Source organism: Leptonotus elevatus, chromosome 13 (genome assembly GCF_054856555.1).
Source record: "Leptonotus elevatus isolate MCC_2025b chromosome 13, RoL_Lele_1.0, whole genome shotgun sequence".
Taxonomy (NCBI): Eukaryota; Metazoa; Chordata; class Actinopteri; order Syngnathiformes; family Syngnathidae; genus Leptonotus; species Leptonotus elevatus.
The window spans coordinates 3,121,781-3,139,024 of NC_141251.1; the positions used below are offsets into that span (position 1 = coordinate 3,121,781).

General features: G+C 42.2%; 1 protein-coding gene and 1 long non-coding RNA gene across 4 annotated transcripts in view; one reads left to right on the top strand and one right to left on the bottom strand.

The window, feature by feature from the left end:
• Window positions 1-15,371, bottom strand: part of fmn2a (formin 2a) — a 54,613-nt gene extending 39,242 nt beyond the window's left edge. For 2 of the 3 annotated variants that reach the window (XM_086093406.1, XM_086093405.1), the window contains exons 1-6: window positions 13,414-15,371; window positions 10,438-10,595; window positions 8,090-8,215; window positions 5,626-6,284; window positions 4,116-4,257; window positions 1,522-1,609 (exon numbers count right to left, since the gene is read on the bottom strand). In XM_086093406.1, coding sequence (XP_085949532.1) covers window positions 1,522-1,609; window positions 4,116-4,257; window positions 5,626-6,284; window positions 8,090-8,215; window positions 10,438-10,595; window positions 13,414-15,343 — 3,103 coding nt within the window. In that variant the 5' untranslated portion in view covers window positions 15,344-15,371. The remainder of the gene's footprint in view (window positions 1-1,521; window positions 1,610-4,115; window positions 4,258-5,625; window positions 6,285-8,089; window positions 8,216-10,437; window positions 10,596-13,413) is intronic. The other variant, XM_086093407.1, reaches the window with a different exon arrangement.
• On the top strand, window positions 9,412-11,742 carry LOC147163487 (uncharacterized). The gene is made up of 3 exons (XR_015096936.1): window positions 9,412-9,517; window positions 10,343-10,601; window positions 11,294-11,742. It is a non-coding gene; the product is annotated as an uncharacterized LOC147163487 (long non-coding RNA).
• Window positions 15,372-17,244: the final 1,873 nt, after the last annotated feature.

Sequence of the window (17,244 nt, forward strand, 5' to 3'; positions counted from 1 at the left end):
ATTAGTTTAACATTTTTTTCCACTTTTTGTTAACAAGAGTATGAAAACTTAGATTTTTTTTAATTGCACATTTAGAACAGATATAGAATTTGTGATTAATCATGAGTTAAGTCATGCAATTATTTACAATTAAAAATATTAATCGCCTGTCACCCCAAATTTGTAATCATCTTTATTTATTTTTTTATGAATTTATGGCAGTGAATGAGTTAATCTGATGCATCAGAACTGTAAATGAGAAGCAGTTGTCATAGGAAGGAACAACAGCAGAACTGAAGGCTAGTTCTGTAAAAGAATAAAACATGTTAAAGCTATTTACAACGTGCATATTTGTCCGTACTCCACACGACTCACTGTCGGGGCTTGACTAACGTGCATGTCACCAAAGCTCTTGTATCGTCTCCCTCATCTTGTTCTCTGTGATATACTGACGTTTTCCAATCAGCGCTAATGGTGCGCTAAGGTAAAAGTTGTCCTAACATTTGAGATGAACGGCAGTGCTGATGAGCGTGGCCCGCGCATGCCCTTCCAGCACTGACCCAAGATGGATGTTCTCACCTTCAAACTCCAATTGCAAGAGCGGAAATGCTTCGAGGGCAACAAACACACCACAGAGTGAATTACAGGCTCTTCAAATTTGAGGTATTTGTAATTTTTTTTTTTTCATGAATTAAATTCGTTTTGGTGAAAACTTCACAGCGAAAATGGATCTCTACCGCAAAGTGAGGCATCTTTGACGAGAGCGAGTGTTTAGACACGTCGATGAGTGACGACGGCGGAGCAATCAGAGACAAACTAAAACAGGAAGACAGTCCGTTCTCATCATCATCATCATCATCATCTCGCGAGTGACATCACACAGCTCGACAACATGGTGACAAGTCGGAGAAAAAAAACATAGGCGTGCGGTTGGCTAGAGGGGCTGGAACCAAAAAGGAAAAGCGCAAAATGGTGGGAGGATGGGAGCAGGGACGGCATTTTGTATTTCTATAAAAGCAACCCACCATTGTTCTTTCATTCAATTGTTTGAGATGCGGAAAGTGCATCATTCTACTTAAATGTCCTACTTTCATGATATGATATCGTCAATTATCAATCGTCAACGATAGCGTCAGCATTTGATATTTACCATGAATTTCACCTGAAAGCCAAAAATCCCTAACTTTTTTGTGAGTAGTGTCTATTTAACCTACCACATTGCCTTGTCTTACAAAAGTTTGCTAGCTTAATGCTAACAAAATTAGCATCAATTCAAATGATTAAGCCCATGGTCAGCATTTAGCTTAAAAATTCTCTCATCCATTGAATTTGTATTGCAGAGATGGCCGCCTGCACTCTGAGCGGCCTTTGATTCATATTTGAAGCTACTGATGAGCAGTTGTTATAATAAGGTTCACCAGTAGCACGTCAAGAATGTGCTTGATCAGAAAAGAAAAGCAAGCAGGTCCTGACCGAGCAGCTTCAGATTCAACCCATTCTTCTTCTTTTGGGACCTCTATAATTTCCCACAACGTCACTCACCATTCTGGATGTCCTTCATGTCAAGATGGATGCTGGACATCAGGATACCGACGGCCTGAGAACGCTTGTTGCTCAAAAGCTTCGCCACCTACAATCAACGACCAGGCAAAAAAAAAAAAAAAAGGTTAAAAAGAAGAACAAACCTCGTAAAAGCATTTTAATAATTGACATGTTACGAAAGACAGGATCATTACCCCCCTCCTTTGACATTTTCCTTGTGTGGGAGTGCAACACAAGCCTACTAACCACAAACATTTATATGAAATTATAATGCTGTCTCGTTGATTTATGATGTCTCAATTGACTTTACCGCCACCGTCATCTCCATCAGTCATCCCCCGGTCGTGACGAACAACGTCTACGGCTGGTAGACAAATAAAAAGTTGATTTTATTAGTAGCGAACCAAGACAAAGAGGTACGAGGGTCATATTCTGTATGAGAAGAGAAAAGAAAATGGCACTGCCTAAATAAACAAAAAAATAAATCAGACTGTTCCATGGTAAAAAAATAAATAAAGCAACTCTCCTGAGTGTGATGTGAGCAGTTTGGCAGATAAAAGTCCAACTGTGCTTGCATCAAGTTGTTTATTGACACTCAGTCGGAGTTGATTGCAAAACTAAACACGCGTATATTTAACCTAGCACATTGCTTCGTCATATAAAAGTTTGCTAGCTTAATGCTAACATCTAATGCGAAACACAAAGTTTGCTCTCTTAATGCTAACATCTCATGCGAAACGCCATAAGACTGCTAACGAAATTAGCATCGAGCCAAATGATTAAGCCTATGGTTAGCATATAGCTTAACAATTATCTCATCCATTGAACGTGTAAGGCAAGGAATACTTTCCTTATTGGTAACGTCTCCGAACAGGCAAAAGGTACATTTTGTTTAATAATTCGTTTATTAGCACTTACGGTTTTGATTATCACTTGCGTGCTTCAAATAACTGGGACTCGTTTAAAAAGTGACCCATCGAAACGACGAAACAAAGATGCGCCACCGTGTGGCGTGTTGCCATACTACGGGTTGTGACATACGTCATACTGTAGGTGAAAAGAACTGTCGGAAAATTAATCTAATTAATCTGCATACTTCTGAGCCCAGTGAAAATGAATCTCGTCATGATGGGCTGACCAAATTTTGGCTTTTGCTCTTATGAAATCTGAATTTAAAATGACAGCGCACTTTTGGAATTTTATAATGAAACTAACATTAATGCAAATAGAAGTTATTATTACTATGGTTGGGTCATTACAAAAGTAATGCTGAGGTGCAAAATTCCGTTTTTGGAATCATGTTCTCATTTGCGTTGCTGTGTTTGAGAACATCCAAAAGTGGTGCCATGCTGCCATAAACCACTGGAATCGAACCGACCACGTCCAACAATTTGTCTCTCCCAATTTTGTCATTTGTCTTTCCTAATAGTGGAACGGACCACAGAAAAGAGTTGTTTGGTGATGTGGTCACTGGTTTTCCCCAAAAAAAGGGAGAGTATAATGGCAAACAGGGCATCCTGGATCGTGCATCTGTAAGGTAAATGAAAGAAAATGTCCTTTGTTGTCTGCTACATGGACGCATAAAAATAGCCGGAGAATCAATGGCAGTGACTTTAATTACAAAGGTTAAAAGCATCTGCCTATGAAAGCCAAGAGCTTTAGATGGTGCAATTATACTCAGTCACAATCTGGTTCAAAATAAAAGAGAAAAAAAAAAGAAAAAAAAAAAAGGAAGAGTGCAACACTGAGTTGCAAATGTTTGGCTGCATCGCGGCCACATTCTGTACTCACTATGTTCACAGAGAGTGATGAACTGAAGATTAAAGTGATTTAAAGTCTTCTTAACTGTTCTCAGACCTCCTTGATAAATAAAAAAATACAAAAAAAAAAAAAAAAAAAAAAAGAACAGAGGGCGGACACAAAAACAATTCAAAGCTTTTGATACGGGGTGGCACCCGAAAAGAAGTGGATTTGGACTTTTTTGGGCAATCGACGTTCAAGGAAGTGTGCAACGTTCACTTCAGCGGAAAAGTTTCTGGGAGATGTTCGCATGTCGGTTGGAAGGCACCCGCGCTCCCATGAAATAATTTTCATTCCTGAAAAACCACATTTCCTCTTCGCAAACAATCGGATGGGAAACGCACTTCCCCGGAACAATATTATTTGCGCTATTCGCCATAATTTAGCTGTTAAATACATTCAACATACAAATCCTGACAAGAACATGTTTGAATTGGAGATCAAACAATATCTCCGCTGGCTGATTGATGGAGTAGCATGAAGCATGCTGGCAACGAGAGACGCTCTGGCTCAGAAACGTGAATCACACAGCGAGCACAATGGGAGGAACCGCATCATGAAATACGGCTCCCAGGCCTCGATCCCCCCCCAAAAGGAGTCATCGCCACCGCAAGGTTTCTTTTCGCCGCACGCGAAATACTGGCCGGCTGCCATAATACGGTCAGGCGGGAGTTTGACGGGAGCCAGAGCTCACGCCACAGAATAACCGTCTCTCGTTTTAAGCACTCCCTCAGTGGGACAAGATAAGAGCCCTGCGGCATCCCCCAATCGAGTACATATCCTCAAAATCATACCTGCTTGGCTTTGGATTTGCTGATTGTGTCCGAAATGGGTTTTTTCTTTTCTTTCACGGCACTTTTGGAGAAGAGGTCCACAAATTCATCAAAGTCCACGGTTGGCTCTTGAATTTTCTCCCAAACTAATGAACCGCTCTGCCTGCAGAAAGACAGAAATGATGTTAAGTGAAAACATACAAAGGCATACAACATAATACAATACTGTGAAAAATCGACCACGTTTCCAAAGCAGCGTTGACCTTTACACAGTTTTGAGTGTCACAAGGACCAATGAAGAATCCATCCATTTTGTTTTTGAAGGAAGGCCAAATCCGAGATTCAACTGTTTTCAAGAGGAAGTCACTTTAAGACAATTCAGAATATTTTAAGTTTATATTTACAATTATTAAATTAGAATTGTGAAAATATTTTCATCTCATCCTTGATGATATCAATGTTTGTGTAACACTTAAAGGGATACTTGACTCATTGAGTAATATTTAGCAGTAAAAAGTCAATATTTTATTTTTTCATGTACAATTAAAATCTTTCAAAACTAATTTTTCTTCTTGCTGTCGACTGAAGATGACATCACCTGTGCTGAGGAAGTAGGTACTTCCTCAGGTGATGTCATCATCAGTCGACAGCAAGTGGGATTTTTTTTTTAAGGTATTAATTGTACATGAAAAATAATTAAGTTATCAAATTAATTCTAAACAAAATATTAACATTTCACTGCTGAAAATGGCTCAATGAGTCAAGTATCCCTTTAACTTATTTTACTTTCATTAATAAACATAAAACATTTGACCAGTTACTGACTCGGCAAACTTAACTTTGGAACTTAATATTTGTGGAGTTTTTATCATGTCCATGACATTTAAGAATAATTGATGTTCCATAATTAATTGATATTGGATTGAACTGAAGTGAATCGAATAAGGAGAAATCGAATCGAACTGAACTCTTGTGACTCAAAATCAAATCGACCCTACAAGGGTTAAGCAGCAAAATCCAGCCGTTTTGATCCATCTGAGAGGGCGGCCATTTTGCCACTTTCTGCCGAGTAAAAATGACATCATAGTTGCTCAGGTCTCAGGTAACAACCATTCTCAGCTCAGCTTCAGAAAACAGGTGAGCTGTGATTGGTCGTAGCCAGAGCCCTGAGCAACTGTGATGTCATCTTTAGTCGACGGCAAGTAACAAAATGGCCACCCCCTGAGATGGAAAAAAAAAAAAAGGCTGGATTTTGCTTCATAACTCGTATTCCACAAATGTAATCAGAATGTCATGTTTAGACTCGTGAGGTCACGTATAAAATATTATTGTCAAGTATAGGAACCCAAATGTGTTGCGCAACAATTCATTTGTGGTTCCTGGACTGCATCACATCCATTTTCCGCAAGGTTTAGCATCTCCATCGCCTCTCAGTATGCAGCGGATCTTTATCTTAAGTGGACAAGTTTCCTCTCTCCTACGTAAAGAACAGCTCCGTGCCAGCGATGCCTATCGGTCTTCATGTTCTTACTTCTTAGCGTGCAGCTGAATGCGCGTCCAGTAGAGGGGCTTCATCGGCTTGGGGGGCTCCATCACAGCCTTGGCGGGGGCGGCTTCCTGGACCATCGTGGAGAACCCGGGCCCCGGCGGCGGTGGCAGTGGGGGGCCGAGGCCTGGGGGCGGGGGCGGGGGAGGGGGCCCCATTCCGGGAGGTGGGGGCGGCGGCGGGGGGCCCGTACCTGGGGGAGGAGGAGGTGGGGGCGGAGCTCCAAAACCGGGTGGTGGCGGTGGCGGCGGCGGAGGAGGCGGCGGGGGACAGGATCCAAGCCCAGGTAAAGGTGGAGGAGGTGGAGGGCAAGATCCAAGTCCAGGTAAAGGTGGAGGAGGAGGAGGAGGTGGTGGAGGTGCGATAGTCTTGTTCTGCTGGCACGTGCACACAAAGCCCCCCTCAGGCTTGGGGAGGCCAGTCGTCACATCCACCTTAAAACCATTTCCCAGCGGCGAGGTCTGGACAAACGCCTCCTGGCTCCTGCCGTCATCCCCGCCGGCCTTCGGCGAGGAGACCTGCTGGCCCTGCAGCGCGGCTATTTTCACACGGAGGTCGAGGATGGTCTTCTCCAGCTGGGATATGACGCCAGCTTCATCCTCGGGGGAAGACTGACCTGACGACTTCAGCCTGCTGGGCTCTGCCTGTCAGCGCACAAAACACAAGAAAGATGTCAAATACATCGCAACAGTGCTCCCTAACCTTTGTTGAGCCAAGAAACTAATTTTTTTACATTAGAAAAATCTCATGACAAAAAAAAAAAAAAAAGTCACAAAAAGTAAATACTGTATATAAATTTTTTTACATTAGAAAAATCTCATGACAAAAAAAAAAAAGTCACAAAAAGTAAATACTGTATACTGAAATAATACAGATTTCGTCACAATTTATTAACACATTGACAGTGTTAAATTTGGCTCTGTTTAACTGAACGTAAAAAATCGACAGATAGAAACCAGGCCATTACATTTTTTAATCGTAATTAATCGCACGACTTCAATAGTTCACTCACGATTAATCGCAAATTTTATATCTGTTCTAAATGTACAATACAATATTTCATTTGAACTTTGCATGCACTTGTTAATAAAATTGGAAAAAAATTTAAATTAATAGAAATTTGTCTGCATCTTTTAGTCATTCATACAATAATTTTATAATAATTCATAAAATTGAGTTAAAATTAAAAAGATGTACTGTAAAAAAAATTAATAAAATAAAAAAAAGAAGAGTGTGATTATTGATTTGTGTTAGTCATTTTTCTGCCACTAAATGGCATAATGACATTTGTAAGACATTGGTGACGGCTTTGTGCATTTTTCTTTTTCTATTAAGAGCTTTTCTAATCTTTAATATGAAGTAACTTGTGAAATTCTGCACATTTTTTAAATTGTAAAATTGTCTTGACCCCAGTGTCCACTAACATATGCATTATTATTACATTTATTATCGCAAATTTTTGACATGTATGTGTCTACTGGAATTCCCCCGATACAGACTTTCCGAGTAAGTGGCGGTCATTAATCGAGGCATTAAATTAACTCGAAATGAACCCACTCCTTTTGACACCCCTAATAGAAACACCTGATGATGATTTCATGGTTGCAAATCACTATAAAAGACCGCCTGGCACAAAAATGACAGCTTCATGACATCTTTATGGACGCTTTCAAATTTCAATAAGCTCTTAATACTGTCAAATTTGAAAAGTAACTCAAAATTTCAAACTGAATTCAACATTTCATACCCAAAAATGAGATGAATCAAGTATTGCATTCCACCACAGAGACTCACTCAGGAATGCAATTAGAGTAAATAATTTGACAGTGTAATCCAGAAATACTGATGTGCTTTTTTTTTTTTTGTCTAATAGTACATTTAAAAATATATGGATAACACTTAATGACATCTTAGCATCACAAATATTGTTGACTGTTAAATAAACATAAAAATGATTTTGTAATTAATACTGTTCATTTTAGGGACAAATTGACAAATACGTTTGCCAATAACACATCCAAGAAGTTTGCTTCTTCATATTTACTGCATTCCATGAGTATGTTAAAGAACATTTCGGGACATATCAATCCCAAATACCCAAATCAAAAAAAAAAAAGGAGCCAAGTGTAAGCTACATGCAGGTCAACAAAGTCTACAATGTCTCGACTCCATTAGACCTTATGGCTCCAGACTGGATGAGCGGGATCGAAAGAGAGATTTGACCCCAGAGACAGCGAGTCTCGTTGGGCCTCAAATGAAGCAAGGGGGGGGGCAGGGTAGACCACTACCACCGCAACGCATTTGCAAGTTGTGGTCACAAAGTTGAATCTACAGCGTATGTTTAGCTATCCTCTTATTTATTTATTTAGTTCTTGTGCTAAAACGAGGGTTGTGCATGTGCTGGGTGGAACGAGACAAGCCTGACCTCTGGTGGCAGCTTTCGACCAACCTGAGGGTGAGACGGTGCCGCCGAATTGGCCTTCAACGCTAATCTGGAAGTTCTCCCGCCGTAAAGCTCCCATAGGTGCGAGGACACCGGCAGCCCCACAGTGGCCCAGGTGTACAGCTGCTCCCCCTGCAGGCAGGTTAAGACACGATGGCAAATGCATGGTTAGGAAGTAGAAAGCAGGGACTGAAACATGCACTCAAGTTGTGACTGTATGATCTGAGGATGTCGCCATCGTTATTTTAGATTCTTTTTTTTTTTAATTTAATTACAACCAAAACTATTATTTAGACTTATTGGGGGAGAGAAATACATTACATAAAACCACCATCAAATAAAATGGGTTCTTTTCAAGCATAAATGAGGAGTAAATTAGATGGAATGTTTTTTTCTCTTTCAATTAACAGCCTGTGCTTCAATTATTTTTGAACAAAAAGCACAGCTCATGTCTAATGTATCCCTTAAGCTAATTAATTTCAGTCACTCATGCTTTATGTCCCCTAAATGCAATTACCCCCCCCCTCCCCCCCTCACATCCTTTTATCACCCTCACATGATTGCAAAACATCCGTCTCTTATCAACAGCATGTGCAGTAAGAGTTTAAAAAAAAAAGAGAGGAAAAAACAACACACTTCCCCTGGTTATTTCTGGCAAAGCTGACTCAATTGAATAATGAAGGACTGTGCTGGTCCAAACCTCAGACTTAGATTTTTTTTTCTTTTTTTTTTTTGCCTGGGAAGAACAGGCTGGCTAAACTGGATGGCGGTTACATAACGTGGTCAGCAGATGGTCTCGGCGAGCATCGCCGATTGCGACCGCCAGAGTGGGTGTCGGAGACGTTTTAATCCAGTCATGCGCGGAAAAGGCCGTGAACATGGATGAGCCTGTTTCGGGACGGCCTTTTGTATAAAAAGAATGTCTTTCCTTAACAAGACGCACGCATCGCTGCAGAGATGACTTTGAAAAGCCAAGGAACTGTTTGTGGCCACTTCAGACTACAAACTAAACAGCGGCTTTAAACCGACTGAATGAATAATGTATATATATATATATATATACACAAAACATCGCCGAGAGCAAGATTGAGACGTTTTATACCGACAACAGTCTTTGCTGACATACAGCTCGATAATATGTATATAAGTAAAGGGCGAGGATGATGGGAATTGCTGTATTTTTTTTGATGGTTTGCAAGCATAGGCCTAAATTGTAATTATGAAAATTATAGGAAGCACAGTAGTGTTGGAATATCAACCTCAGGGAAGATAACTAGCTAGCTAGCTAAATAAATAAATAAATAAATAAATAAATAAATAAATAAGCCCCGCCGACATTTGCTAATTACTGGACATAGGGTTAGCAAACAGAAGTAGCGTGAAAAAAGCGGAGAGGATTCCAAAGTGTTAATTAGCAAGATTTATGCTTGACAGGTATGTTTATTACCTCTGTTTGAGTTAATAAAAAAAACATTTGAAATACATTTTCAAAGATACTGTATGCTACCAGCGTAGCAGCCGTGGCTAACGTCAGCTTGTTTACATAGCTAATGGTAGCTTAGTATTGTTAGCACTCCCATTTTGTTGAAGCCTGACAGTCTTTTCTGTGACTATTTACTAATACTAAACACTTTCACGTTCTCATATCTTTATGAATGACCACGTTTAAGAATGCTGGACAGTAAGGGGCGCAAGTTTGGTCAGAGACTCAAGAGGAGAGAGATTAGCCAGGTGGAGCTACATTGACATTCAAATCTTAATAGTGGTTTTAAAACTGCTAATTTCCCTTTTAACTATATTTTTTTCAGGTATCTAAACTTTATATATTTTTCTGATGACGTTTTATTTTGTAGGCTACTCCTTTGAAAATAGATATCGATACTGTGATTTCTGTTTGAAAGCATAAAAGTTAGCTAGCTCTCGGTTAAAAAAAAAAAAAGGAACGTGAATTGATGTGGTTTTTTTTATCATCTCAGTACGACGACTAACTAACTAACTTTTTTTTTTTTATGGGCAAACTATTTCACATCCAGAGAAGTTTTGTTTTGGTCTGTTAAATTATAAAAACAGATACTATATAATTGACAGAAATATATTTATTTATTTATTATTATTATTATTATTATGTATTTTTACCTTTGTACATTTCGGTATCTATAGTTTTTATTTTACTTTTATTGTTTGAATAAAAAAAAAAACGGGGGGAAAACGCCGTACTTCTAATTTAACTAGATTTTGTTTTTTATTTATTTTTTACAGCTGTACTTGGACTCAAACTGGATGGCTGGATAGATGAGGGTGCTGGTTCTGCGCTTAACACCTTTTCCGTATATATTTGTGGCACGCTGGCTTACGTTAAAAGCGAGCTTGGCGTCACTGTGGCGGTCCCCTCCGTTGTCGCTGAAGGGATGCAGGAGGCCCTGAGTCAACATTCGCTGACACATTTCCTTGGCCCGCTCCTGTGATGAGCCCTCCTCCTGGTTCATGCACAGCCTGTCCAGCAGAGTGCGGCCTGAAGGTAGACAGTACTTTTCATTAGTGACCTCACTTTCCAGATGAGAAGAATGTTATGGTTCACACACAGAATGCAGACTTAAGAAAGATGATTTCAAATAGTTGTGACAGTTTGGAATGTGATAATTAAACACTTGCATGCTAACGCCTGACACTTGATGTGAAGGCGTTAATGGTGCCGCGCCGCTTTATCTATATGCACACAAAAAAATGGTGTACTAACAGACCAAATGTTATTCAGTACCCTCGTTCTGTTTGTGGTTTATCACTCGCACTCCTGCAATCATTTGGGTGCTTAGATTTTTTTTTTTTTTTTTTTACAGTATTAAGTCCTCTCATGTAGCTAAATAAGGTAGACCACATGCAACATAAATAAACATTTCAGTATAATGCGGCCAACTAAAATAATGAAAGTGATTTATTATCCGTCAGCGTCAATTAAAACCGAACATTGGTAACCAAAATATATACGACGCAGCTCCTGAACTGGCTCTCGCTACATTGTGTAATTTAAAAGAGACTTTTGGGGACAATTTCACGCAAGATACTGTGTAATAATTCAAGCAAAGTCTGAAACTTTACTAAATTCCAGCCACTGGAGAAATCAAAAGAGTTCAATGAATGAAACGGAATAATGTCAATTTTTCCTCATGGCTGGCTGTTGCTAATACTTTTTGGCTCTCCTTCCCTCCTCAGGGCTGCGAGTGACCTGGAAAGCTCCACAAATTCCGCGGCATCACATGCAGTGCCGAGGGAAGGAATGAATGGTGAGACGAATCAGCGCTCGCACACTTCTCTAACGTTTGCTACACTTAAATGTCACTAATGCAGCTTGTTTGTGATGGAATAATAAAACACCTCCTGTGTTGGCTTCAGTCTGACGAGATGTGAAACGACGTCACGCATGACTCATATTCGCCACGCAGATAAACTGTCACTTTGGTTCAGCATCCTCAATGATGCATTGTGGGCAAATCTGCGCGTGTCGTCAATTGTTGTAGGGCACACACACACACACACACACACACACACACACACACACACACACACACACACACACACACACACACACACACACACACACACACACACACACACACACACACACACACACACACACACACACACACACACACACACACACACACACACAGAGAGAGAGAGAGAGACAGCGGAGAGCAGCTGAGCTCATCTAATGCGTCAGAAAGGGAACAAGGTCGCTTTGTTTTCATAGACAGACCTCTTAATGACTCAATAGAGATCCACTGTTTTACTTGGCCTTCACGTCGAATCATTTTCTTGCAATGGTATTTTTTTTTTTTTTATGGTTGTATAACTTGTATAATAACATTTTGTCAAAAGGGTTGAGCTGTGTGCCAAGCAAATGTTGAAAATAGCAGCACAGCCGCACATAAATAAAGGTCAAATATGACATCGTGTAAGCCCCTAAAAGGCATTTTTTTGTTTATTTGTTTTTGTTTTTTGTCATTGGACACAGAAAAAACGACAAAATAAAACATTTTGCCACAATAAAGTGGTCAGGATTAGGGATGAATAATAACTAAATAATTAAATGAAATGTTTACATGTATTTGTTTTACTTTATTTCAATTAACCAGAAAAAAAAATTCATTTTTGTATTAAAATGCAAAAATGCTAATTTTCAAGCAAAATTTGAAAATCTCCAAAGATTTCCAACATTTGTGATGTGAAGCTTGAGCTATTTGTTATTTCTTTGTGAGGAAATTATTTATTATTTATTTAAAAAATAATATGTAGCATATCACTGGTATTATTATTATCATCATCATCATCATTAGTATTAATTCTTTTTTTTTTTTCTTAAAGAAAAAAAAATCATTATTATTAATTAATGTACTTATTTATTACAAATTATTGACCAATCTTAAGTGTTAAAAATGGCAGCTTTTGGAGGTACAAGGTTTTAGCCCGACACCAGCGATATTCAATATTTTAATATCTTAAATTGAATGTCTGAAATCATATTTAAGATGTCATTATTATTAATGAAATGCAGTTCCAAATTTCATTTCTTATGTCTGTGTCCAGACTTTGGGGACAACCCTGTAGAGAGAGTATTCTTTGTTTTTGAACAAAATCCTACCAAGTCTTGTGAGTCACATGCCCCCCTTTGTGGAAAGATTCAGTGCATTAAAGAGATTCATTGATCAACTAAAACCTGATTTTTCTTTTCATTAGTATAAGTGTTTTTAAAAAATCTTGTCTTCTGAGGAGCACTTTGCAAGCAGATGTCGGTCTTTTATGCTCTACTTCCTGTGGGTCACGCCTCCGAGCACTTCTTCATTCATGTTTCATTTACAAAGTTTTGAAAGGCACCGCGCCACCGCTTTGTTTGTGATTTAATCAACTGGTCTCGTTCAAGCAGAGGTGGCAAATCCAGGTTCCAGAAAGTAAAAACCCTGCCACAGTTTGGCTTTAGCCCCCGGAACTAGCTCTCTAGCTAGCTCCCCGGGTGCTTGTTTAGCTAGCTAGCTAGCTAGCTAGCTAGCACAATGGGGCTAAAGCCAAACTGTGGCAGGGTTTTTACTTTCTGGACCCTGGATTTGCCAACTCTGCGTTCAAGTGATTGTTTACTGATCAAAATTCTCCGGACTGGGACTGAAACCATTTTTCTTTTTTCTCTATCTTTTGTGATTTAAGTAAAGATTTGAAATATTCTTCTACATATGCGTCCAGCTGCTCAGCAACCTACAAAATATCTCAACCCCCCCCCCAAACATACAGTTGGAACAACTTGGATTGAGCAGAGACTCACAAACAAGATTACAACTCACCAGAGAAGATGTCCAGATAGGAAGCTGTCCCCCTGGAAGACCTGGACTGTCCATACTGAGCCCTCCTGGAACCCAATGTCCAGTAAGTGCCGCCTGGAGCGCCCTTCTCCGCTTGCTCCTGTTCCGAGAAGACCGCTCCATCCCTGCCGTCCGGCTCTCCGCACCAGTCCGCCGACGTGCCGAGTGGCCCCGCGATGGAGCTGGACCTCTGCTTGCGCGCCCTGACTACCCGGACCTCTTCGGGTTCCCCCAGGTCCGTTCTCCTGGGCACACAGGGGCTGGTGAGGGGGGAGCCGATGGGGGAGCTGAGTTGCCTGGTGGTGGTCTTCACATAGGACGGGTGCACCGGAGGGTAGAGTTTGACGGTGGACGGGGAGATGGCGGAGGTCGGTCTGGCGGGGTTCTCGGTGGTCGGCAGGCTGATTGAGAGACTGCTCTTCTTCCTCAGGGACAGGAAGTTGCGTCCGACGTTGTTGTCTTCCTCCCCTCGCTCTGAAGATAAGTCCATGCTGCTTGCGCTCTTGTGAGCCCCCGCGGGCCCCGCACCCCCCGGTTCAACCAAGACACATGGCACACCTGGTAAATTGTCTTGGGCGGTCCAGTTCTCTTGACTGCGGCGCAGGACCGGAACCTCCGGGTCATCCTCAGCACTCTCGTAAGAGGAGGGGGTGGTGGCCAAAGTGTCCGGGAAGCTGTAGGTGCTGTTGGTCTTTGGGAAAAGACTCCCGCTGCTCCTCTCTGTGTCGGGTGCCGAGGACGGGTCATTTTCACTCAGGGACGGATCTCCGGTCATGGGCGTGCTATCGTTTTTGGATTTGTTGTCCTGACGGGAAGAGACGTCCTCGTCAAAACTCAAAGCTTGATCGGATAGAAGCTTCTCAGCCACGCTGCTTCCTACGAAGGTCGGGTCTCCACGCTGGACCCTCATGGCTTCTTGGATGTCCGACAGGAGGTCCTCGGCGTCGGCCGCGGCCGAGTGGAAACTGTAGATCTCCGCGTCGGATCCCGAGCCGGCTTTGTGGCAGGATTCATCCGCGATGGATTGCTGGCTGCCCGCAGTCAAGCGGCTTAGGTCGCCCTCAAAATCGGACAGCATCTCATCGGCAGACAGGCTGGCCCCCCTTGCGGGTTTGGCCGACCTTTCGTCCACCAGCGAGTCATCCTTGGACAATCCCTTGGCCTTGGAAGCCCTCCTGATCTTCATCCCGGAGAACACTGAAACCTTGGAATCCGACTTGGATTTCTTCTTCTCAGTGTGTTCCCCTTTGCTGGTCTTGTTGGACTTTTTGGATTTCTTCTCCGCTTCCCTCTCGCCGGCCTCGCACGAGCCATCCTTGCCGTTGGCTCCTTTCTTCTGCTTGGCCTCCTGGTTGCCCATGCTGCGGAGGAGGCGGACCCCCCTGGCTAGGAGGCCGTGCTGCTGGGATCGAGCCTGGGCATGCGGGCGGGGGTCCTGGCAAGCTCCCGCGCCAAATTCCGCCTGCTCGGGCAGCTGCGAGGTCGGAGGCAGCCGCGAGGACGCCGCCGCCGATGACGACGAGAGGAGGCGGAGACTGCCGGTGACAGCCGCGTGCTCGCCGCCGCCGACGCTCATTCCTCGCTCGCCCCCCCTCCCAGCCAGGGCTTCTCTTGCGCTCTGATCCTTCCTCTCCTTTTGCCCCTCCTTCCTGTCCCCATCCGCTCCCCTCCATTCGGATCGGTTGCATAACGGGCTGCTGTTAGAGCGGAAGCGCCGCTGCTCCCTGGCGAGGGGCTGCTCGGAGGGCAAAGGGCAGAGATGCTCGGGAAGAGCGGACACGTACGCGGCTTGCGGCTGCTGTCGGCGTAGGATGCCGGCGGCGCTGCTCTTCCGCTTGTCTTTGAAGGTGCTGGTGAAGAAACTCTCTTTGAGGAAGGGAACTTGGGTTTCCACAGTCTTAATGGTCTGCATCGTGGCCACTACGGCGTCGCCCTCGGGGGAGGGCCGGCGAGGTCGCCTGATGCAAAGGGAGGAAGTTTAGCCGATTCGTTTGATTGTGCGGCCTCCAAAAAAAAAAATGCAAATGGCGTGCCATTGGAGGTTGAAAATGATTCTTTCTTGTAGTTTATAATTTTTCAAACTAACCACCATAACTATTATACACTCTAAAAAGAGAATTGTTGAATTTAAGATTACAAATTGAATAGTGGACCAACTTAACAAAATTGCTTCAATTGATTAGACACGATTGAATTAAATGAATGTCCAAAGTGATGAAGGATGACAAATTGTTTTATACGCACAAAAACAAAAATAAGCTTGCATTGATTGTACCCATAAGGCTCATCATGCAAGACAAATGGAAGCAGATGGTAAATAGTTAACTGAATTTATGTGTCAGCTGACATGTATGCATTTTTCCCAAAACACACTTGGAACCATTTTGTGTGTTAACTTAAATCAGACACGAGAAGCCGAATGTTGAATAACTGGTTAGCTTTTTCCGTGCGCCGGGGTTATCACGCCTTCGGGTGTGGTCAAGGCTGGACTGGTGCACGCACAAAAATATCCTATTCTGCTTAGACCACCCTTGTTTGTCATACCATCCACAGTCAGGCTTTCATGAAATAAAATGGAGGAAAGTAATAATGAAATAGCATCGCATCTGCCCTAAAAGACGCCGGCCCACCGGGCATCTGCCCTCTAAGTCATATTGCCGGTCCAGCCCTGGGTGTGGTGCATTAAAAAGCAGCGCGCGCCAAACTCTAATGATCAAGATGGCCCTTCTCTCATTTGTGAACGTGACCAAAAATGTGCAGATAACAAAACACAAATCTCACAGCTCGAATGTCATATAATCCCACTGTGGACGACGACGTCAAAGTAAAGGTTCAAATGTTCAAACCCATGCATTGAAGCTTCCTCCTGGACACATGTTCTCTCCAAACATGTGCTCGCCTTCGATCAAACACAATCTCTTTAAAAACAAACATTTTAAAAATATATATATGAAATGATAATAGAGAGCGAACTTGCCTGAGTTGCAGCACTGGCAGACCGACTGGGAGAAAAACAACACAAGCGGGCGTTTGTCCTCTTCTCAGCCGTCGGTCACATGAAGTTGCTTCATTTGCCTCATCACATGTCTGTTTTGCTCGGCCATCTCCCATTAGAAACCACCCAACCCTCCAAAACCAGCAGTACCTTTTATCAGCAGCCTTGGCTATGAGAATGTTGCACTATTGGCAGAAATGGTACGTTATGTGCTCATGTTTGTTGGTGTGACATATGGGAGGGGGGGGGGGGGGGGTATGGAATACATACAGTAAGACTGATGTGTGGTGTGCTAACTTCCTGGTGCCTCTTTGATAAACCGTCCCATTAATCAAGACACAGGTGCGTCTGACCAATGCATTAGCCAATCAGGGTCTGACCAATGCATTAGCCAATCAGCTGCGGGTGTCTCTCAACCGCTTTTTTTTCTTTCTTTTTTTTTTTTGCCTAGGCAGCACGCCACCAAACAAAAATGCCACAAAAAAGGGTGGAAGGAAAATATAATCTCAAGTCTGTAAGCAATCGATTAGCAGAATTAATTTGAGAATCGATGATATTGTTGCACCTCAAACGTTAACAATAATTCCGTTTTAGGAATGGCAACATAGACCTTATGTCATCTTAAACTTTTTACACGTGCCACCTCGAATAATGCTTACATCTCCAAGTACCAGCATAATGACCAACATTAAAATATAGTAGTGTAATAGGTTCAGCAAAAACGAGGTATGTATTTTATTCAGATACATTATTTTCTATTAATTTAAGCCTTAATCTTGTTTAATAAAAGTGATTGCACATAAATAAAAATGGCACAT